The sequence below is a fragment of the Charadrius vociferus genome, unplaced genomic scaffold (genome assembly GCF_000708025.1).
Source record: "Charadrius vociferus isolate BGI_N301 unplaced genomic scaffold, ASM70802v2 scaffold228, whole genome shotgun sequence".
Taxonomy (NCBI): Eukaryota; Metazoa; Chordata; class Aves; order Charadriiformes; family Charadriidae; genus Charadrius; species Charadrius vociferus.
The window spans coordinates 1,452,880-1,476,259 of NW_009649864.1; the positions used below are offsets into that span (position 1 = coordinate 1,452,880).

The 23,380-nt window shown below is 38.8% G+C and overlaps 2 protein-coding genes across 2 annotated transcripts in view; one reads left to right on the forward strand and one right to left on the reverse strand.

Annotated features, from left to right (window-relative positions):
• Positions 1 to 1,666: 1,666 nt before the first annotated feature.
• CCNK (cyclin K) lies at positions 1,667 to 17,987 on the forward strand. The gene is made up of 10 exons (XM_009891030.1): positions 1,667 to 1,928; positions 2,986 to 3,067; positions 3,694 to 3,825; positions 4,657 to 4,762; positions 4,907 to 4,964; positions 6,789 to 6,958; positions 8,579 to 8,865; positions 13,411 to 13,444; positions 14,532 to 14,606; positions 16,661 to 17,987. Exons 1-10 carry the CDS (start codon positions 1,732 to 1,734, stop codon positions 17,281 to 17,283), a joined length of 1,764 nt encoding a protein of 587 aa, XP_009889332.1. The 5' UTR covers positions 1,667 to 1,731; the 3' UTR covers positions 17,284 to 17,987.
• Positions 17,988 to 21,757: 3,770 nt separating this feature from the next.
• The window catches only part of CCDC85C (coiled-coil domain containing 85C), a 112,778-nt gene continuing 111,155 nt past the window's right edge, over positions 21,758 to 23,380 (reverse strand). The window contains exon 6 of the mRNA XM_009891031.1: positions 21,758 to 21,847. Within this exon, the coding sequence (XP_009889333.1) occupies positions 21,758 to 21,847 (90 nt within the window). The remainder of the gene's footprint in view (positions 21,848 to 23,380) is intronic.

Genomic DNA, 23,380 nt, shown 5'->3' on the forward strand with positions numbered 1-23,380 from the left:
TAGCTGGACAGCCCCTGCCTGTTTAGGGGCTGTAGGGGACGGAGCTGGGCTCTGGGTCGGCTGGTTCGCCTAAGGTAGGATATGAAAAAGCCGGGATCGAGCTCCCGAAATCTTCCCTGTATTAATGGGGAGCGTAAAAAGGCAGGAGAAAAACTTGCATTATTCTTTTCGGTCGTTATGGTTTTCATTGGGATGCGGGAAATTGCTCGTTTAGGGTGTTTTCGGGTTGGTGGTTTTTATTCCTGATTTTTGGATTTGGGAATGCTTTTGCTGCGTATAGACGCAGGTCTCGTTGCTTTGGGCGATTTTAGTGTTAATTGGGTTTTAAACTGTTTATAGTGTTAGGAAGCAAAAAAAAAAATCTTGTAAAGAAGAACCCTAACAGTTGTACAAATAAGGTTTTCTTGGTAAATATAATGGGAATGTGTGGTCGTGGCACAGAACTGTTTTGTTGGCTCTGGAAATAGTTTTAAGTAACCATTCACTTACTTGTGACAGAGTGTGGATTGGTCTGTCACTAGTGCCATTAGTTATGAAGGTTCTTTCAAAACCAATGTGGAACAAAGATGGTTTCCTTTATTCTGAAAAAGAGAAACTTTTTGAAATTGAGCGAGATGCTCATTGCAGGCATAGTTTTTCTAGCAGTTCATGGGATCTTTCTTCTATTTTCAGAAGGGAAACATTAGGAAAATTAACGGCTTAATTTAAAGAGTTTTAAGTTTGGGTCTTCCGCTGACTGTTTTGCTTAGAGCAAATATATTGCATCATATGTTAATCGCTGTTTGTTATGCAAACCTTTGCAGGTGACTGCAGTAATTTGTGCATAGTATCTGCAGTTTATTGAATTACAGTGAGTAGTTTTGTGCCTGAAAGAAGTAAAGGCAGCAAGACAGTCCTAATTCTGTCTATAAATTGAGGCATGACTGAGCATCAGTCATAACTCAAAGACCAGAAAGTTATCCGCAGAGCTTTGTGATGTAAATATACATACATAAGAAAGTAGCACTGTCTTTGAGAGTAATCAGCTGCGGTGTTTTGGGGATGATTTTAGATGACATCTCATTCTACAGACTCACATCAGTTGTTTTAATCTTGAAACAGCATTACTTCTCTTACCTTTTTTCTTCAAGTAATACAAGTACAGACTGTTTTACAAAGCTTTTTGTCAAGTGTTTGCTGCTGCCTTACCACCCAGGAATATGTGGGAGACAACTGGGTGTTTAAATTGCCTTTCAGACTGACCGAATGAATGTGTTTCCTAGTTATGAATAGAGAGTTGATTTCCGCCGCACCCCACCCCCCCACCCCCCGCCTTTTTCAAATCTTGCTGCTGCCATAATGGAATTGTTTTTCCTGATTTTGTGGACGAAGTAGGTAAAAGTCATTCTATTAAGAAGTAGCAGATATTGTCGATAATGCATTCTGTAAGTTTCTTTATTAAACAGCTAATAGTAAAGATAACCTATGTCTGTTTCTTTGAATTGAATTTGCAGTATATGGGGAAGATAGGGCAAGGTTAAACACCGCTTGTCTTTGAGCATGGAAAAAATCCCTTCCAGTGGGCAAGGTTAAATACTATTCCTCTTTACTCATCTGTGAGTGGGGTGGGGGGGAAAGTCTCCTCCATTTGTAAAGAAATCTTTTTTTCTTTTTTCTTTTCCTAAAGGTTCTGAAGTGACTATCTGAAGACTTCCTTTTTGAAAAGTTAAAAAGCAAGAACTGTTTTAATAAATGAAGGAGAATAAAGAAAATTCCAGCCCTTCTGTAAACTTGGCAAACCTGGACCATACAAAGCCATGTTGGTACTGGGATAAGAAAGACTTGGCACATACACCGTCGCAGCTAGAAGGGCTTGATCCAGCTACTGAGGCACGATACCGCAGGGAGGGGGCCAGATTCATATTTGATGTGGGAACACGTTTAGGGCTGTATCCTTTCAACTCATGTTGGTATGAAATGTGTTTTATGAATGGGGATTTTCGGAAAAAAATGTACAAGAAATGGCATTAGGTGCTTAGTTAGCTGTTCAAATGTTTCTTAATCATTAATCAAAAATCTTTTTGACCTTACTTGCCTTTTGATGTAATGTGTTCCTACATAATTTTTATCCATTCATTGAGTAAACAAGGTTTCAGCTGAACCCCTTTGGCAGAAGAGAAGTGAGGTGATACAGGCTTGCCAATTGAGGATAACCTTTGGTAGTTGTCAAACTTGGTCTCTTACTACGTAAATCTACATAACTTCTCAAATTTTGAATTTGGTATTCATTTTTCTATATATTTTGCCTCTGACACTTCCGACCTCTGCCTCTCCACTCTTCGTTTTGGCTTTGGGGTTTTTTTTGTTTGCTTAGGTTGGGATTTACAACTCTGTATATATTAGTAAGTTCTCTCTGCTGTCCTTCTCTCTCGTAGACTGCCACTTAAACTTTTTGCTTCCTATATTTCTATGCTGCTTTGAATCTCCTTAGTTCTTTAATAAAACCTAGTGAAGTTGAAATTTTACTCTTCTCCTTAAAGAGAGGAGCAGGGAGCATCTTCAGATATTATTTGCACTTGTAGCTGTGAATAGTTGGTAACATCCCTTCACACTAACACTTTAATGTGAAGTGATAATTGTTCTGTTCCTTCATGTACCTGCTGCTGGTTTTGGCCTTCTCTGAAGCAGGTATGGTTTAACACAAGGATAACCTTGCATGGATCCTGCTGTAAACATGATAAGGACTTTGCACACTTCCAATAAATGCTTTAGTTATCAACTGCATCTGGGCTGAAGCATAGTATTTACACAGCCTTAGGGGGTTTTGTCGTGTTTTTTTCTAAAGCTCCGGTTTTACTTGCAGTGTTTTCTATCTGGTCGCTGAACAGACACTTAGTTGAGGTACAGCAGAATTCTTGATACAGCAGAATGTATCTTTTCCCATGTGTATGTTTGGGTTTTAATTTGTGTTGTGCCCTGTTTGAAAGTCCTTATTCTGTACCACAGACATTATGATACTCTAGCAACCGGAATAATTTATTTCCATCGGTTTTATATGTTTCATTCCTTCAAACAATTCCCAAGATATGTAAGTATTTACAATATTGATGACTTAACACAGTGATTGAACTAGGCATGGGCTATTTGAAATAGTGAGGAGTCACTTGAGTACTACTGCAGTCCACTGCTCTGAGTGATGAAAAATAAGCATTTTATCTCTTGATCATTGTGGCTTAAAGTACACTATTCTTGCTTGTTTAGACATTCTTATTTATGCTTAGAAACATATTTATATTGACATTGCAGTTATGTCTTGTTGATACTGTTTTTCAGAAAGAGTAACAGCTATAGTTCTGGCACTCCTGGATTGGCTAAAAAAAAATAAATAAATTAATTGTAACACCATATTAAAACTGCTTGACAGACAATGCTGAACCAGTACAAATTCTGCTTTGAGTTTCTGACCTTGAAATAAAGTTGTATAAAATGGACAGTCCTCCAGATTCTGTATTTTTCCTTTGAGAAAGTAGAAGTTTAAATTAACACTGTAATATAATCAGAAATGAATATGCTTGTTAGTGAAGATGCTTATTAAGTCTGTCTTGGGAAGCTTCTACAGAACTGTTAATGGAAAATGGCAGTGCTTTTATACAATGCTATACTGTATTGCATATCTACATGCAGACAAGTTTTTGAAAGCACTTTCTTTTTTAGGTGACAGGAGCCTGCTGTCTCTTCCTGGCAGGAAAAGTTGAAGAAACACCTAAGAAATGTAAAGATATAATTAAAACAGCTCGTAGCTTGCTAAATGATGTACAGTTTGGACAATTTGGAGATGATCCAAAGGTGAAAATACTCATGTTGAAATTGATTTCATCCTATTGTACTGCAGCAAAATGACATACATTCATTAGAGCACTGGCTGATTTTCAGTTGTTCTAAATGAAATTCTATGTTCAGCATGCATTTATAGCTCTTTTGGGTAATATGAGAGGTAACTATGAAAATAATTCTTGCTAATGCAGGTAGCTTTGGGAGCCTACTGAGATAATATTTTGTATAAAAAGTTTACATTTGATTTCATGTAAAATCTGATGTTACTTTGCAAATTAAAGTAAATTTGAGTAATTCCAGTCAACGCTGGCAACGTCATCAAGACATAAATCATATTTGACAGTCTTAATGTCGTTTTAGGAAGCAATTAATAGCAGATCTTAAGTCAAGTAAGAGAACTGCCTCTCTTGTATTGAGAAGTTTCCTGTTTAGAGTATTTGAGTTAGCAAAACTATGCTTCTCTCAAAATTTGCTTATTATAAATAGCAGAAGGATCTGAAACTCAGGGAGAAATGTGGTGAGAGCTTCTCTTTTTGTTGTGATTTTGTATATTTGTACTTTCATGCTGTATCTTATTCAGTTCTTTCTTCCATGGAGGAAAAGGAATTTTAAACACCACATCCCCTCTTCTTCCCCAAATAAATGTGAAGAAGAAGTATCAGGGTTTAAAATAATGTTTTAAATTGAAGAGATTTCTGTTCTCCTTGGAGACAAACTCTAATCAATTAAAAGCAGAGAAACATGTTTGCCTGGAGATGTTCTGTAGTCATGTTTCATACCAGCATAAAATATTTGTGACTAAAAGAAGGAATAATATTGTGGTTACCTTGTTACATTCTTTAGGAAGAAGTGATGGTCCTTGAAAGAATCTTACTACAAACAATAAAGTTTGATTTGCAAGTAGAACATCCATACCAATTTCTTCTCAAATATGCGAAACAACTCAAAGGTAAAATATTACAGGGTGAGCAAGTAATGCTGTTATTAATTTTCAGAACTTAATTCACATTAACAGTGCAACAATATTCTATTCCAAACTGTTTGTTCTTTGTAATAACTTCATTTCTTACATTTTTTTCTGATTGTTTTTCAGGAGACAAAAATAAAATTCAAAAACTGGTTCAAATGGCATGGACATTTGTCAATGACAGGTAAGATACTTCTAGAAAATCTTTTGAAAGAGAAATAGTCCCTGTTGCTTACTTTATTCTGGGATTAGATATTTCTTTGATAGATGCTTGTTACATGTTTTCTGCTTGTCATGTTTTCTTCACCATGTTCATCAGTTTTTCTTTCCACCATTACTGTGATAGTTCCATTGAGCAGGGAATCTAGGATGAGTATAGAAGTAGACCATTAAGACCTTTGTAATTTTGTGGTAATGATTTAATGCTTCATTAAACAAAAAGTTACTGTTTGAGAGGGCCAAACCAAATTATAGATCTCCAGGATAGAAGCTGGCTTCTTGCCCAGTCTGAGATACGTGGCACATTCTGAGGGAAGAAATCACTGTCCAATTCTATCGCATTGGTCAACATTTTTTTTTTTAAAAGCGATATTTTGGCAATAGTAAACCAGCCATTAAATTCAGTGAGGAATACAGTTTTTAGTGCTAGATTTAAAATTTCTTGAATAATGGATTTGCAATACAAGGATCACATCAGTTAACAGGAGAGTTTGTAGAAGCACTTTTCATGTGTAGTGTGGTATTGGAAAAAAAACAAATCAGAGCAACTCAAAACACTTTAGTCTTGTTAAGGAGGATTCTACAGAGCTGGGCAAGTTAATACACCAAGGGCAGTTAAATGTAATTTCTAATTTCCATAGCAAAAAAAATCCTGTACAGGCCTTTAGAATAGGGTGTTCTGTTCTTATGCAGCTGCAGTACACCTCCCAAGTAAATTTCATGAGAGTAATAATAAGAAAGTAGTATTTCAAGAACTAGTTCTCCTGTCTGTTTTTACTGTTTACTGCTGACCTGATTCTGCCAGTGTTTAAGTATGCCATTGGCCTTCAGTTACGTGTAGCCCACTGGAGAGAAAACTGATTTAAACGACTGTCTAGGCTAATATTTTGATGCATTTAAGGACATAATAATGAATTCATCAGTGACTTTGCAGAAACTTAGCTGGCTAGCTGGATCTAAAATTCTTTAAGCAGATCCTATGTTACAGAATCTATGGAGGAAAAAGAAAAAAAAAAGGAAAAGAAAAAAGAGAAAACCAAATTTTTTAATTTAAGATTACTATCAGGAAACAGTAACTCTGGTTATGACAGGAACTTAGTTAATATCAGTAATACCAATAATATTTTAGCATTAGCTTTAACAAAGGCTATTCAAGAGAGAGCCTTTTACAGTTTTTACAGCTAGATCTAACACTTGCGTTGTGCTTGACAAGTTGCTTTACAAGTTCACGTTGGCTGTTCGGGGCCGGGGCAGGGGGGGAAGCAGGGGTTAGTATTTGTTTACATTTAATTGGAAAACATTTGGAAACTTTAAAATCCAAATGTGCACATCATTCCCTAACCAGTGTAATGCAGTAACAGCACGCTTCTGTAGCAATGGACATGAACACTGTATTAGTTAACGCTACAGATGAGACTGGAGTGGAATGTAGCTGCCCATAGTTAGAATATAATGTTGTCTTTTCCCTCCTCTTCCACACCCATATAGTGTTAGGTTTTCTATTTTTAAACTCCAAACTTGATCTTCGTCTGTAGTGTATTGTTTCTGTAGGCATATGCCCTCTGTATTATCTGTGTGAAATTACCTTGTTTCATGATAGCAGTAGTGCAGAAACAGTTTACTTTTTTAAATTTTTCTTTAACAAGGCTCTTAATTAAAATTGTCTGAGATGTTAAAGTGTGGTGGGATTTTATAGCCTGTTAATTATAGCTGTCGTACATTAAAGTGTCGTACTTTGACAATCGGAATTATTTTCAGGATTGTGTTTTATTTTGTTTTCATATTCCAGTCTCTGCACTACACTGTCACTGCAGTGGGAACCTGAGATCATAGCTGTTGCAGTTATGTACTTAGCAGGCCGTTTGTGTAAGTTTGAAATACAGGAATGGACATCAAAACCAATGTACAGACGATGGTGGGAACAGTTTGTCCAAGATGTTCCCGTTGATGTTCTGGAAGGTATGAAACACATTTGCCGCAAACAGAGGAGCATTTCCTTTAACTGTGTTCTGTGATTTAGGTCATTGGGAAATGCAAATTGCTTTTTATCTGGGTTTTAGTCAAAATAATCACATGTAGAGTGTGTAACTCAGGTCACATGTGCTACGCCTTAACTAGGTTTTTAACTAGAATTATAAGACTGGCTTAATCTGTAGTTACCGTGATTAGTCTTCTGGTCAATATTTGCTTTACTACATGTTTAGTCTATAACACAGCTAATTAGCTGCTACATTGTCATGGTGTGCGTTTTCTCTGTTTTTTTTTTTAATGATTCCCTTCTCCCCGTTTTAAATAAGCAGCTCTCCAAACACTTGAAGTAATGGAGCCTGGTTTCGAGTGGTTTTCTGATTGATGTTTGACCTCTTTAACCAAATTATGCTAGGGTTGTCATTACATTTTACGGTGTACCACAACTGAGGAACAGATTATGGGGGATGAATTCTGGTGTGTGTGTGGTTGAATTCTGATAGGGGATGAATTATGGATATTTTTCATCAATACAGGTATCTTAATACTATTCCATTTGTGTGTATATATTGCTTGTATTTACCTGCTCCTTGTCCTCTTGAGAGAACCCTAGGAAGTTCATGAAACAAAGCAGGACCTCTCTTGACTCTTGTTAAGTAAATTGTTGTTATGCGGCAACTAATTTATCTTTATTAAGGTTTTTACTACCTTACCTGGTACAAGTGTCAGGCTAACCATACTTTTACTTCCATAAATGGCTTTAGAAACCTTCTTTAAAAATGGATGTTTGTCACAATCTGATGTTTGGTTCTAAGGAAGTTCTAAATGAAACAGTATATCTTGCTGTTTAGGTGGTTTAACCTTTGTTGCTCTTAACGCTTTGAGGTGAATACAATACACTTCTGGTGATTTCTTAAATGGTTACTTGCTCTGTTTTGCATTACAGCTTTTTTACAGCTTCAGATAGATCCCTGCTGAATCCCTGCCAAAGAGGGATTCAGCATGGGAGTCTCTCCAGTTTCTGGACTTGCATCAGTGAGTGCTCATGGAGAGAACTCGTTTAGCTTTTCTAGAAAAGTCTTCTTTTCTTTGAGTGCTGTTTTTGCACCTGGTTATCAGTTGGCCCTATGTATTTTCTGACAGACCTTTAGCTCCTAACATGCTGGTAGAAGAATTTAGTACTAGTCCTTAGTTTCCTGATACTTTTTTGACTGGCTGAACTAGGTGTGTATGTTTTAACATATAATCTTCCTTCACTCCCTTTCTTACTGTATCGCTATCCTGTTGTTACACTGTTATGTGGCTCTCCAAGCACACAATAACAACATATGGTATCTTATTACCTAGATACTTTGTTCTTCTAGAAGGTGTGCATATACATCTACATATTGTTTAGCATAGGCAGAAAAAAAATATCAGAAATGCAAGTATAAATTGAAAAAGTCTGTATTTGAAAATCAGATCTGTGGTCATGATAACAATGAGTAATATTTACAATGAATTTTCTGAAGTTGATGTCCAGTAAAAAGCTTAGTTGATTATTGTGTATTAAATGTATACTTGTTCATTATGGGTGTATAATCTTTTGGGTAATTTTTTTTTTTTTTAAAGACATCTGTCATCAGATCCTGGATCTGTACTCCCAGGGAAAACAGCAAATGCCTCATCATACTCCTCACCAGTTGCAGCAGCCACCGTCTCTTCAGTCTACACCCCAGGCACCTACAGTACAGCAATCACAGCAATCCCAGGGTTCAGAGCAGTCACAGACTCAGCAGCAGAAAGAGTCGCAACAGTCAGCACAACAACAGCAGCAGCAGCAGCAGCAAACACAAGCACAGCAGTCTAAAAAGCCCTCTCCCCAGTCAAGCCCTCCTAGACAGATTAAAAGACCAGCAGTAAGTTTAACTTTGAACTTCAACTTGCATTTTATTTTCAGGCTGATCTGATGTCCGTTTGATTTAAAGGCTGCAGTGTGCAGCAGACTTGTGTTTGCTTTAAGAATGAGCTTTAAGAATGAGCCTGGTGATTAATTTTGTATGGTAGACTTCCATTGGCTATATGGCAAGCATATGAATGTAGAATAGCCTCTACAGTTCTGGCATACCACATTCTTATTCCACTTGAGGCAAAACCAGTGGAGAGGCTTTTAAGTCGGCATGAGCTATTAAGGTTCTAATGTTCTTTGTGGTTCTGTGCTATCAAGTTTTGTTGTTTTGCTATTAAGCAGGCTTGATTTAGGAGAAGGTCTCTTGTGCCATACCTGAATGTAGAGATGTGCACGATGCTGATGAAGACATTATTTTACTTTCTGGTGTTTGTTTACAAATTTAAGAGGATACTGGATGTGTACTGTATGTGAAAATTCTTAGAAGAAGTTTTTCAAAATAGTCTAATAACAGCAGAAACCTATAAATGCATCATACATTAGTGTCACTTTGTATTATCACCTCATCGTTGAAAATAAGAAAGTACATTGGCAGTTGGATAATATCACAAGTACTCTGAGTGCTTTTGCACAGTCATCAAGTCCAAATGAAGCTTTCAGACCTTAATCTACAATTTTTGTGGGTTTTTTTTTCACTTGTAAGTTATTAAAAAAAAAAAGTGTTAAAGTGTTACCCAGATCTTCTTGCATGTACTTAGTAAGAAAAGTGTTTTCAGAAGTAAAATCTTTGGAACAAGTCCATTTAGGAAGTAAATTGTGTACAGCTTTTACAGCTTTTGCTCTAACTTGTAATTAATGCATGCCCAAACTAGAGAACAGACATCAAGGGAAAAAAAAACAAAACCAAAAAACAACAAATAAACCCAAAAACCCAGGAAGAAGCAACAAATGATAGAATGAAATGAAATTGGAAGAGTGCAGCATCTTCATGATAGCAGTCTCCCAAAAATGAGAAAAAAGCTACTCTCTAAAACCTTGGTATTGTAATTACAAGATATAGCCTACTAATAGAGGAAAAAATCTACACCGAAATATATAGTTTGTGCACTGAACTTTAGATTTGTTCAGGATAGAAAGCTGAAGCTTGAAAATTGGGAGAACACTTTATAGTTAGTATGCATTTCTCCTCATACTTTTTCTCCCATGAGCACAAACTCAGCTTGGGTTGTCAGATTGGTAGGGCAGAGAGCTCTTATTTTTCTTGAACAAAAAAGCTTGGGACAGTTTGGCACGTCAAAAACAATAAATAACAATTTGGATTTTTCTGTGTGTGTCCATCTGATTGTAAGTTGTTACGAATACTTGTTCATTCATGTAAAGGCTCTACCTTTACAGTACTACTGATTTCATTCCATCTCATGTGTTAATGAACTACGTCATGGGTAAAGAAGTGTCTTTTGCAAGAATAGTATCTTGTTCTTTAACAATCACCTCTGGTCAAGCCCTCAGTGCAACTTAGCTTTTCTTGAAATTAAGAGTTTGAGGTCAACTACCGAATAATTAAGGAGGTGAATAGTAGAGATAAAAAGTTAAGTCCTGGTACACTGTAGGGATCCAGAACAAATACAAAGCAAAGGCTGACTCACAGGAGGAGTTTTGTAGAACAGCACAAACAGCATGAATTTGAGAAAAGCAAATGTGATGATCTGAAATCATTCTTTCTCCAGAAAGCAGTCTAGGAGAACAAGATGTGTGGTGTTTGAAAGATTTACTCGGTGCTTCTAAAACGTTCTTCAGTTAGATGTACCATAAACCTTACTTAAAATGTTTGCCTCCTTCTATAAATAGGGCTTTGCATGACTTCTTCTTTGGTTTGTATAGAACATAAATACACTTTGTTCCTGGAGGCCAGATTTTCCATTTACATGAACTCTTATAACTGCATTACCTTCTGCTGAGCCAAGATACTTTCAAGCAGCTGAGGCATTGGCCCATGACTTGCAGACCCATACCAGATGTCTAAAGCATTTGCACATCCTCTGCATCTCTGGTGGTAAAGAGCACTTGAATGTTCAGTGGACTTCACTAAAAATATACTGGTGAATCATTAGATGTAAATAGTATATTCAGTTTGATTAAACTAAAAATTGTTAGCGGGAACAATTTTAATGCACATAGAAACAGACTGAAAGAACAGTTCCATTGTGGTATGGATTGAATGTATTACGTAAGTATTAAAAAACAGTCAGCATGCTAATAAATCGGTAATGCTGACCCTGGGGATGTCATGACTGGAGCAATATAAACTACAATGCAGTAGAAGGACCACAAAAAAGCTCATCTGTATTCGTAGAATCGTAAAATGGTTAGAGTTGGAAGGGACCTTAAAAATCATCAAGTTCCACCCCCCCTGCCATGAGCAGGGACACCTCCCACCAGACCAGGTTGCTCAAAGCCCCATCCAGCCTGGCCTTGAACACCTCCAGGGATGGGGCAGCCACAGCTTCTCTGGGCAACCTGCGCCAGTGTCTCACCACCCTCACAGTACAGAATTTCTTCCTAGTATCTAATCTAAACCTACCCTCTCCCAGTTTAAAGCCCTTCCCCCTCGTCCTATTGCTATGCTCCCTGATAAAGAGTCCCTCCCCATCTTTCCTGTAGGCCCCCTTTAGGTACTGGAAGGGGCTATAAGGTCTCCCCGCAGCCTTCTCTTCTCCAGGCTGAACAACCCCAACTCTCTCAGCCTGTCCTCATAGGAGAGGTGCTCCGGTCCTCTGATCATCTTCATGGCCCTCCTCTGGACTTGCTGCAGCTGGTCCATATTTTAACAGCTGCTGTTATTAGAGAAGTGATTTAAATTCTTACAGGCTTTGGTTTTGTTGCTTTTTGATGATGTTTTTTCTTCAGCATAAATAGAGTTTAAACTGATGTTTGTTTTTCTGTCACAAGAGCTATTTGGCTCCAGTTGCTTGTTCTGTTCTAATGGTGTACCTCAATGGCATTATTTTCTTAACATTGCTCCATTTTAACAAATGCACAATAACCAAATTGCTTGCCACTTGAAGTGATCAACTAACTTCAGGGAATGAGTAATTTTTGGAAATGTTGCAAGTGGTGGATGCTTGCTTCTGTCTAAAAGCACAGTGAGATCTGATGTTGGCATTCAGTTTTACAGAAAAGGAATTTAATGCTAGAAAATAGAGAAAAGACTGCTCAAGTAGAACGAAGGCAGCAGATGAGTCTGTGAGAGTCACCAAGAAAAGTGTGTATTTTGGAACTGAAAGATAAAGATTGTCCTTAAAAAGTAGGAAAGCAGCTGGAAGGTGGCTGAAGATGAATTGAAATGTCTATCAAAGGAATATAAGAATGAGGTACCCTCAAGCAGGCCTTGGCTACCTTTGTATTGGACAGCAGAAATGAGAATACCCATGAGAATGAAGGATACCTCATTGTTTAAATTGGAGTGAAATGCAGATATATTTTTGCTGCAGAAAGTAAAGTGATGGGAACTGAGCAACAGCTGGTGAAGGTAAAGCCACTAGAGGTAAATAGTCTGTTAAAAAAAAACCCAACCCTTTCATTCAGAAGACAGAGGAGTTATGTACCGTACCTCTCTGACTTGTATCATTAAATACATTTGTAACTAAGCTTTTTGTACTTAAAATTTCAGTTAGGTTTTCTGTTTTTCCCAAAGACCATCAACTAGCCATCTCAGTTGGACTAAACAAGATGGAAAGATTTTTTTCTTACTCCCTTGGGGTTTTTTGGGTTTTAGGGGCTTTTGTTTGTTGTTTTGTTTTTTGTTTGGGTTTTTTTTTCTTACAGAATCACAGACAACAAAGCAACAACAGAAAAACCCAACCAAAAACTTGTGATTGGAAGGATGATGTGAGGTTTTGCGGGTTTTGCTCAGTGTGCATAAATTTTTTTCTAGCATAACGTTTGGCTTTTATACAGTGCTTTCCATCTGAAGGCTTCTGAAATGTTTTACACTGAGCAACACTTTCACTGCCCTCCTGTCCTGGTAAATAAAGCATAAAGGCCTGAAGTGATTTTGGCAAAGGTTGAATGACAGGTCAAAGCAGAATTGGGAACAGAGGCCAAGTCTCTTGCTTTCAGCTCAGTGAGCAGTGTACCGAACCATGACATATGTGCAGTGGATGATAAATAAATTAAACGAGATGTAATACTCAACAGTGAGAACAGCAGGAAATGCTGCTTCTAAAATAGCTGCTGTTTTTTCAGTCTTTTCATTCTGCCAGTTAAGCTGAGCTTTCCCAATGTGATTTGACTTTGTTCAGTGTTTATGTTGCATCTGTCTAGAGATTGGACGTTATTAGCCTCCTAATAAAAATATAGGAACAAATAAAGGGTTTGTCCTGCCTTCTTTTAGGAGAGGGAGGAGGAAACTGGTTCTGGTTTAGTCAGATCTGTACAAAAGCTCTTCAGCAGGCTGTAATTTGTTCCCTATTTGGCTCGCTTGTTACCGTTTTGAAATGCTTTGTATCTTGCAGTGGTCTCATTTCCATCCTTTTTTTTTGTTTTGTTTAAACAGGCTGTATCTCCAAAAGAAGAAACAAAGACAGCAGGTAAATGTTAATATTCAATTCATATTACTTTCATTTTACTGTTTTAACCAGAATAAGTCATTTGCTGAGGTGTGCTTAGTTTGTTTGCTTACAGTCTTGGCAGTTCTAAACTATTTTGATCCTAATAATGCAGCTTTAGATATATACTGTAACTACTTTAAAATGTTCCTAACTGCAAAAGTTGATAAACTGGATTGTAACAGTGGCCCGAGAGTCCCTTAATACAGTCTATTGAGTAGAAGTCTTGCTAAACTACTCAACTCTCAATTTATAACTCTGTGCATCATTTGGAGTTCTTCAGCAAGCTGTGGGACCTTGAAGTGACTGAAGGTACCACGTCATTAAATAGCTGCACTAATAATAAGACAGTCGGTAATCAGTGAGATTTGTAATCGGTTCTTGGCATGGCTGCCAGTAAAAGGCATTTTCTATCTCTGTATATTGTCTAACTTAAGAAATGCTTCACTGCAGTGATCACATCTACTTCTTTTCATTGGTTGTTTTGGGGGTTTTTTTGTTTTTGTTTTTTTTTCTTCATTGTGCTGATTTGGAATAATGTATTTTAGGATAGCTAGGATGTGATTCTGTAACCTTTTCTGAAGTAAGTTTGGCACTTCTCCCTCTCTGGCTCTGCAGATAGACAGCTCTCTGGAATCTATTCTTCTTACACTCTCCTGTGTAATTGCCATTTTGATTTGTTTCTAGACAGGTTCCCCTTGCAGAGCGTGGTTCAGCTTGAGATTTGTTTTAACTATTTACAAGTTACAGTTTTGTGCTAGAAAATGTACATGTGCTCATCTGCACATTCATAGCGTTATTGGGACAACTTGTCTCTAGTTGTAAAATACATAGCTTGAATTTGTAGGCATATCTTCTTTTGGAAGATGTGTGTGATACTTGATGCCACTTTATTTATACAAAGGTCTGGATTTTAGTTTTCTTTATTAGACATGCATAGTATGGAGGATTTCCGGTGTACTTTTGCATAGTGTAATATGATACGGTAATCATTAGTGTGAGACTAGAGATGGACTTTGGAAAATATTGCAGAGTAATAGCCAATTAGGAACTTCCAAATGTTTTTTAGAACCACCACCACCATCTAAAATTCCTAAAATTGAAACTTCACATCCACCAATACCTCCTGCACATCCACCTCCAGGTAAGCTTTTGTTTTCTAAAACACGTTTTCTCTTGCGGTTAATTGCTTTGCTTTTCATTCGAATGGCGGTAGCGGTGTGGGGGGAGGGGCTGTTGCCTTGATTAATCAGCTTGGCCTGTAAAAGCATTAGGTAAATAAGCTCTAGAGGGAATTTCATCTTAGTAGCACAGGCTTTTCCAGACAGAGGCAAAAAAGTTATGATGGAAACAAGACCATACTAGGTGGGACAAAGGCAAAACAAAGCTGTGACCGTTAAAAGCCTAGAAGACTAAACCGAATTGTCACTAGCAGGCAAAAAGGGACTTCTGTTCTCAAAAGGATGGCAGATGCCATCTTACATGACTAGAGTAGCTTCCAACTAACCTATAGAAGTCCCCCATGTTACATCTTTAGTATAGAAATTCTACAGGTGTGTAACTTCTAAACAGTAAGGGGGATACTTTCTTTGCTGTGTCGCAAAAGAGGACTTTCATCTGCCGGAGAACTTTAACGCTGCACGCGTGCCTTATGTTCGCAAAATAAACTGTACTGTTATAAAAACGTGCTGCCAGCGCCTTGATGCATTAGCCGTCCTTCCAGTGACCCGTAAATATGACATAAATATTTTATAGAGCATGGTCCATAATGTAACTGTAAGATGACAGCTTCTAACGGGGAATTAAAAGAGAGGAAAAACAGTGCTCTGAAATACAGTAGGACCGTTTTTTTCCTGTTTGTTAAAATCTAATTAAGAATGAAGAATTTCGTCTAAATAATGTTCATTATTCCTTCAGTTGTTAAATCTTGAATGCACATCTTGCCTCCAGAATGATTCTGAAAATGAGCAAATAGGGAAATTATTGTCTGCTATAATTCAGGAGGTAGAAGTCATTGAAATCATAGGCACCACAGCCAACATACCCACCTTGCTTGATCTAATTATGTAGCTGTCCTAGGGGGCAATTTTACTGTTAAAATTATGACTTGGATAAGGTATATCCTATTTAGTCAGGGAATGAATTTGTTTCCCTTGTTATCTAAAATTTTATTCCTAGAATTTGTTTATGCAAGCATATCATTTTATAAGCACTGAAACATTTTAAGAACCGTCTTCAGAGGCCAACTCTTGTCTTTTGAGGCTCTGAGGAAAAATCAGGTGAAAACTAAGAATGTTTATGGACCAAATGAATGGATGTCAGGATGCCCCAAACTCTTTTTTTGGGCCATTTTAATACTGACTGTATGACCATATTGAGATGTTGCCATTAGGTCAGTCTTCTTATTGTGGTATTCCTTACTTTATAATTTCTGCTTTAAGAGGGGGAAAAAAAAAAAAAGATTCTTATTTAAGAGAAGACAGTTTAAGGCATGTTCTTCCCAGAAATAGCCAAGTATAATTCTGTAAAATTCTGACATTTTTGTGAACTTCCCCAGACTGACACGTACTGAGTTCCCTGAAACTAACTGGTGGAACAAAACTGATCAGATTTCATGTCCCAAGCAATCTATCGCGCTTCCTTCCTTATCCTCTGGTTTTCTTTTTTTCTTTCATTTGGTAAACAGGTTTAGAACTGAGTTTTAAACACTTGAGACTTTGGCCCATATTCTCAAATAGTATTTCCCAACATGGGAAGCAAGTGAAGTGCAGTGGGTAATTCCAGGCTGCTTCCTGGAGTATGGAAAAGGTAGAAGGGAGGATTGAAGCACTGATCAGAAGATTTTTGGTGTTTTGGGTACCGTGACTTTTTAAATCTGCTAGTTGTGATTCTGTCCATGCAGTCTGCTAATTTCTGCTAATTGTAGAACAATATTTAAATTCTAAGAAAATAGTAAGAAGAATGGAAGATTTATTTAACTTTCAGAATGGGAAAAGCTGAACTTGGAGCTTTGTTATGCAGCTTAGTTATTTCCTAGTGATATAAGAAGGTCTGACTGGATACCATATGGCATTCAGAGACTTGGACAATTGAGTCCTCTTTTGACATGTTAACTGGAAGAAAAATATAAAGTATTCAGAAGCTGTTATTGCCACTACCCTTAAAAAAAAAAAAAAAAAAAGAAATTTTCTTTTCCAGAGCGGAAGCCTCCTTTGACAACTGCAGTTTCAATGGGAGAAGCAGAGCAATCTACTACTGTGGACTCAGTAGATATGCCAAAGGTCCAGATTCCTCCCCCTGCTCATCCTGCCCCGGTACATCAACCTCCACCTCTGCCGCATCGTCCCCCACCCCCACCCCCCACCAGTTATATTACAGGGATGTCTACTACAAATTCTTATATGTCAGGGGAGGGTTATCAAAGTCTTCAGTCAATGATGAAAACAGAAGGACCAACTTACGGAGCTTTACCACCGGCCTATGGACCACCAACTCATCTACCGTATCATCCTCATGTCTATCCTCCCAACCCTCCACCACCAGTTCCACCTCCACCCCCTACTTCATTCCCCCCGCCCAATATTCCACCTCCTACTCCTGGATATCCTCCTCCACCTACATACAACCCTAATTTCCCACCTCCGAGACTGCCGCCAACTCATGCAGTACCACCTCATCCACCTCCAGGGCTGGGAATGCCACCGGCTAGTTACCCCCCCCCTACCGTTCCCCCAGGTGGACAGCCACCTGTACCACCTCCAATCCCACCACCTGGTATGCCACCTGTAGCAGGACTTGGACGTGCTACGTGGATGAGATAGCATGAGGTAATTTGCACAATATCCCTTTATGTTGAGTAGGCAGGAGTAGCTAGCCAAAACCTACTTTGTAAAGATGAAGAGGAGGGTAAATTGTATAATTTAGATGAAGAAATGAGGCGGTGAAATGAAAATTTAGCTGATCTGTTTGCAGTATTGTTTATGGTGAGTTATATAGGCTTCTAGATTTTAATCAGCTTTGCAGTATCTATTCTAACTTTATACATTTGACTTAAGTTTAAATTGTCTTGAGTTACTCCAGCACTGGATTACTTTGTACTAGCAAAACCAGCCATATTGGCTCAAGTCTATCAGTAAGAAGAAAATTTCCTTCTAGAAATCAGTGCCTATTTTTGAGTATCAAAATAGCCAGATACCATGAAATTTGATCTATAGTAAGAAACTTCAGTTTTAGTAATAATTAAAACAACACGATGTGAAGCATAAAAGCTACTTTATTTAAGAGAGATTCTGAACGCTAGCTGACTGGAATCATTTTGAGGTGTTTGCCTTGCTGATATTTTTGTTTTGGAATGTACTGGTATCTTAAAGTATTGTATGTTTACACCTATTTGCAAATTCCTGTACATAATATATATATTTTCTAAGTGTGAAAGTCTGAATGTAACAACCTACTGTGATGTACATCCTGGTTATAAATGCGACTACTTTGTTCACATCTACCCAAATAAAATCGGTTCTGAATTTAGTGGATTTCTAGGTTTTTCATATTAGTTCAGAATCGTAACTATGGTACTTACTGCAAGATACTTCAGCAGTGGTCTCCCAAATCTTATTCATCAGTTTATTTATAAAGAATGTTTTTTTTTTTATTTTATTCAACTAGAAGTATACACTATCACAATCAAATCTCTTACTTCATTTTTACTAAAATATTTCAAATGAATGTTTTACACACATTATCAAAAAAATCTGTACTATTACTTTCCCTCCCGAAAAAAGCCAGAGTGGTTCAATAATAGGTAAAAACGCGTGCTAAGGTCTAAAGAATCTTGCTATATACACAACAGCAGGTGCTAACTTTCCAGTTTTTTGTAAATCATATACAGAAAATATAGCAGGGCTCTAAGATCACAGGTTTAACAGAAATCAAACTTTAAACTGATTTCTAAAGCAGCACAAATAGACTTTCCCCACATTATGAAAAATATACAATTTTATCACTTTACAGTCATGCACTTTGAAAAAGATCAGTAGTACTCTTCCCCCACAGTTTCTAAAAAGATAAAAGGTCACTTTAACACTGATTTCTTTTAATATCTAATATTTGGATAAAAATGTGCCATTCTCAAACAAGGTTGTGCTCAGCAGTCTTACCAAGGTGCAGAGAATGAACTGAAGCTGGTTACACCACAGCGTTTCGGAAACCTTTTTGGAAACACCGTTCGCTTCAGTCACTCCAACAAAAGTCAAGGATGTGATCTTACTTTCCTTAAGCATGCAGAGTCCATTTGTAAACAGCAGATGCTTTCTTTGCCAGAGGATTGCAGAACTCAGGGCTTCAATCTTGAGGAAATCTAACCTGGACTACTGCCCCAAATATATCAATTTAATTGGCAGCAATTTCAAGGGATGCTCCCCTCCAACTTAATGTACAAAGCTCCTCAGGTAGTTTTCACTGAAGACTTAGCACATAGGTAAGTGAATTTAAATACGCATATAAAACATCTTTTTAGACAACTGAAAATTCAGCACCCAAGTCATCCTGCAAAGTCATTGAGCGTCATTTTACCCCAGGAAGACACTTTATAGCTCAAATGGAGCCAAGAATAAAGAGTAGCAAGCCTAAACCCTCCCCAAAATAATACCCCAACGTACAACGCTGTCATGTTCTTCTGCAAAATCAATGATGCACATGTTGCGTTGAAGATTTGTGCTGCCAAATGGAATCTTAAAGAAACAGGATATACCCTAAGAGCATCAAGGCTCTTCAGCTGAACTACTGGCTACCCTGTCCGCGGGCTCTGCAGCGCTAACGGACCGCAGTCGCGCCGCTGTTCCCCTCGTAGGTGAGATCTGCGGGCGGAACAAAACAAGCTTTGCTTGAAGTCATTGAAGAGCTACTGAGATTTTGATAGGGAATATTTGAATCAGAGTTACATAGCTGGTGAGACCAGTAATCTGATTAGTATAGCTCATGCCTTGTCGAGACAACCTGCTAGTCTAATATACTCCTAAAATAGCAAGCACATCACCAACACAATTAACTCTCTACAAGTGCTGGCAACATTTGCATTGCTTTAGTTAAAAGTCACTGACGTAAATTAACCTTATTCCCAATATGCTTAAATTCTCTGCTTAATCCAGCGATTAGATGCCACCAAAATTAAAATGGGCTTTCAAGCAGATAGATTAAAGTAACCCTCTGTTCGACATTAGATGCTAAGGAAGAATGATGCCTCTGCTTTGCATCACCTTTTCTGGTAGGAAAAAGCTCAAGGTCTAAATTGTGCGGGAGGAAGACAAGTAATCAATGGTGACTAGAAACTGGAGGTCGAAACACAAAGCAAAGAGGAGCAAATCTGGAATCCTCTAAAGGTGCCGTATTTTAAAGGAGACAGACTAGAATGGCTTTTTCCAGACACACTGGATGTAAATATTAGTTGGCTAGCTCAGCCTTCCCTCACTGAGCAGCAGTGAGAAACAAACTACTTCTGAGGGTGTGAGTGAGAGTACACGTGTGATTTGGGGGGTGTTCTTCTTTTTTTTTTTTTTTTTTCTTCAAATAACCTACCTATCTTGACTGTTACATTTTTATTTCTGCAATGAATAATGAAGTGGAGCTTACTCATACTGGTTAGTATGTATTTTGGTTGTATTCCTTCTCTGTTTTTTTTTTTTACTGGTTACAGATCTCGGCTCTGACAGTCCCAATTCTTTCCCCGGGGCAACTAGATTATTGTACACCACGGGAACGAGCACCTTTCGTAACTTGCAGCATGGGCTCCTTGTTTTTGTATCGGTGCTCCATGCTAATAAAATACCACAAGTCAAGAAATCAACAGGCAGAACGCATTAATTTAAGAGGAAGAACGTGTCCAGCTAATTCACCTGTCTGTAGCTGTGACTGATTCTTACAGAGAACAAAAAGAAAGTGATGGTGTTTGAGGCCATTAAATCTTCGACCTAATCACTAAAACTTTCAAAGAGGAGGCTTTGATCTTTTCACATGTCTGTCTTTAAAATAATTTTACACCAATTATTTCAATAACCAAGCCCCGCTTCCTTGGACTATTAGGAAAGAACACCTAATAAAATACAGGGACAGCTGCTGTGACAACGTGGAAAAGACGGGGGTCAAATTCTTACAACTATACAAGCAGCTACTCCACAATAGCAAAATATAAGTCCCATCGTTTTATGTACAACCGTTAGAAGAAGAAAAACCCACTTGTTTTGGTTCATTAACAAAAATAAAGCTTGAATGGCAGGAAGTAGTCTCACCCGACAGCCCGTGTTTATGGAGTTTTTATTCAGCTCTGCAAGGTTGTTGGTTGGTTACCTTACACAGGAACCAGGGTAGGTGAGGGATCCAGCAAGAATGTTAAAAAAAACCCCAACTACCCCCATCTTCCTTAGGTGAAAGATGAGCTGCTCTCGAAGATCCTGTGAAAGCCATAAGCGCTGTGAGGATGGCAGTTTCTGCTGAATTATTTTGTAGTAAAAGCGTTACAGGAAAAGCGTTGCCATATTTGTAGGGAATACTGGTGTGTGGCTAAGTCACTTCAGTTCATTCACATTACGACTGCAGAAATCTTGTGTCATTTGTTCACGAAAAATAGTTCGTTAACAGCTGATACGGAGTCTCAAGCCTTTCTGTACGCTTGCGTGATGAGTTCCACCGTACGATGTACGGCGTGGTGATACCAGTGGTTTTTAGCTCACCACGCAGTATTGTACTCAGCGCCTGGTGAAAACAGCTGCACGCCGTTCTTTCCAAATTAGGACCTCCCAAAAAAGTGGTAGCAGCTCAGGAGCGTAGCAGGCAGTAAGCCAAGGAATTCAAATTGCTCTTTCCTCGGCAGGGGCTGCCTGGAGCCACTAACCCAGCTATGAATCATTGACAAGCGGGTGGACCGGAGCGATACAAACTGTGACTTCTCCGCAGGTTAAAGGTTCTTCTTGTTCCTCTTAGAAATTCTCTCAGGTTAGTTAATTCTACAAACAGACCATTACAACAAAGCAGGTTTGAACTACAATACAAATGATGCAAGTCTGGCATTATTGGATGGTTACCCATTGAACAGTAGTTCCAGAGCACCACAGCCTGGAAATCAGGCCTTTAGCTGCCATATTTACACTATCGTTACAAAAAAAAAAAGAAAAGAAAAGAAAAAAGGAAACCCTGAAAAAAACCTCAACCCCAACTCCCCAAGAACAGGCAGCCAGAAACGCTTGAGCTCTGCCTCTTTAGTCTTCACAGAATCAACCACTTCCAGGCTCCGGGATGGTGTTCCTACAAGGGACCCTTGAACTGGTTTCCCGAAAGATGTTGCCTGATGGAGGGTTTGGAGCTCGCAGCATCACCCAGCTTTCGCCAGACAACCTGTAAGAAAAAATAAAGGGGTGAGGGAGAGAAAGACGGGAATTAAACAAAAAAAAACAAAAAAAACAAAACCAAAGCCTCTGACGAGTTGCAGTATTTTCATAATTGCAGCCTGAAAGTCAAAAACCAGCCGTTTCCTAGAGCTGGGCAGTAATTCTCACCAGAGCCACTGGATGGCGCCTGTGCACCAGTTTCCGAGGAAAAAACCATTGATGCATTTTTCTAATTAGTCTCTCCTGAAATTAGAACCATTTCTGCCTGGGGTAATGGTATAAAACAAATACACTAGGTTCAGAAGTTAAGTTCAATGGTAGGTCAGCCCTGCCATACTTACAGAAATGATGTTACCGTGAAGAGAAAAGATAATGAAAAAGATAATGATTAAAATTATGTGTGTGTGTGTGTATATATATATATATATGACTTTTTGGAAACATACATTTTATCACTCTAGGGCCACTGGGGTAAGGGAGGGTATTTTTTAAAAAATAAGAAACTGCAAAGCACTTCATAGCTGCCTTGAGTCTACATAAAGTGAGTATTTAAAGAAAAAACAGCTGATGGTACACAAACAGCAATGAGTCCGCTCAGGAGGATGAAGTTACAGCATTTTACCTTTCCCCCACATGGCTACAAGGGAATGTGGCATTAAGCACACAAAATATCCTAAAACGCAGGCTCTCCTCTACTCTGGTCTTGGTTTTGCTTATAGGGATCCAGCAACCAAAGCCTCGGCTCTTGCCAAGGATGGTTGCAGTGATTTAGCTCTGCAAGATGTGCTTGCATTCTTTACACCCTCTTTTTAGGGTTGAGGTGCTTTTCAGAATTTAAACGGAGGGTGAGGCTCCTCTCTGCTGCGGTGAGGCACTACACAATGCCACTTGGGCTGACCTCACGCGTGGACTTCTAAAAGAGAAGGCTCCATAAGCATCCTCCTGCCTGCTGTGGGCACTGCTGGTGCTGTTAAACAGCACATCCCCGATGGCAGGTGACACGCAGGTTGAGCCATGTTCTAGCAGAAATCCCAAACTCTTTGTTCCAAGCCAAAGCGTGGCCAAGGTGCTTTGAAGCTGGAGGCAGTGCCACAGCAGCAGACACCGCAGAGCGGAGCTTTGGTACGAACGCTCGCCGTACAGGACGTGGCAAGCTCAGTTAACAGTGTGGTTGCCCAACCTGTTGGCAGTGCTGAAAGCACTCCACACGCCGTGATGCCGTTCAACGGCTTCAGACATGAATATCCTCCCTCTGATGTTATCGTATGGTTTAGGCTCAAACCCATTCAAGCCGTACAGCTTTAAAGATAGCAACCGGCTGCTGCTCAGCCCAAACCCAGTCCCTAAGGACACCGTTGGAGTCAACTGCCAACAGGACTCTCCAAGCCAGGAAAAGCCCTTTGCGCAGCTCTTGGTCAGCTAGACCAGCCACTCCGCACCCTTGAAGGCAGCAGAGTGGGAAGTATCTGCTGAGGAAAGGCTGCTCCGTGCAGTGAAGGAGGCACTCGCGTTACTGATACCCAAAGCAGTGCTCAGCAGA

Bases quoted from the DNA above. Each gene is read 5' to 3' on its own strand.
- CCNK (XM_009891030.1), top strand. From the start codon at position 1,732: ATGAAGGAGAATAAAGAAAATTCCAGCCCTTCTGTAAACTTGGCAAAC. The intron at 3,826-4,656 runs GTGAAAATACTC...TACATTCTTTAG, and splicing joins AATTTGGAGATGATCCAAAG to GAAGAAGTGATGGTCCTTGA. The intron at 4,763-4,906 runs GTAAAATATTAC...ATTGTTTTTCAG, and splicing joins ATATGCGAAACAACTCAAAG to GAGACAAAAATAAAATTCAA.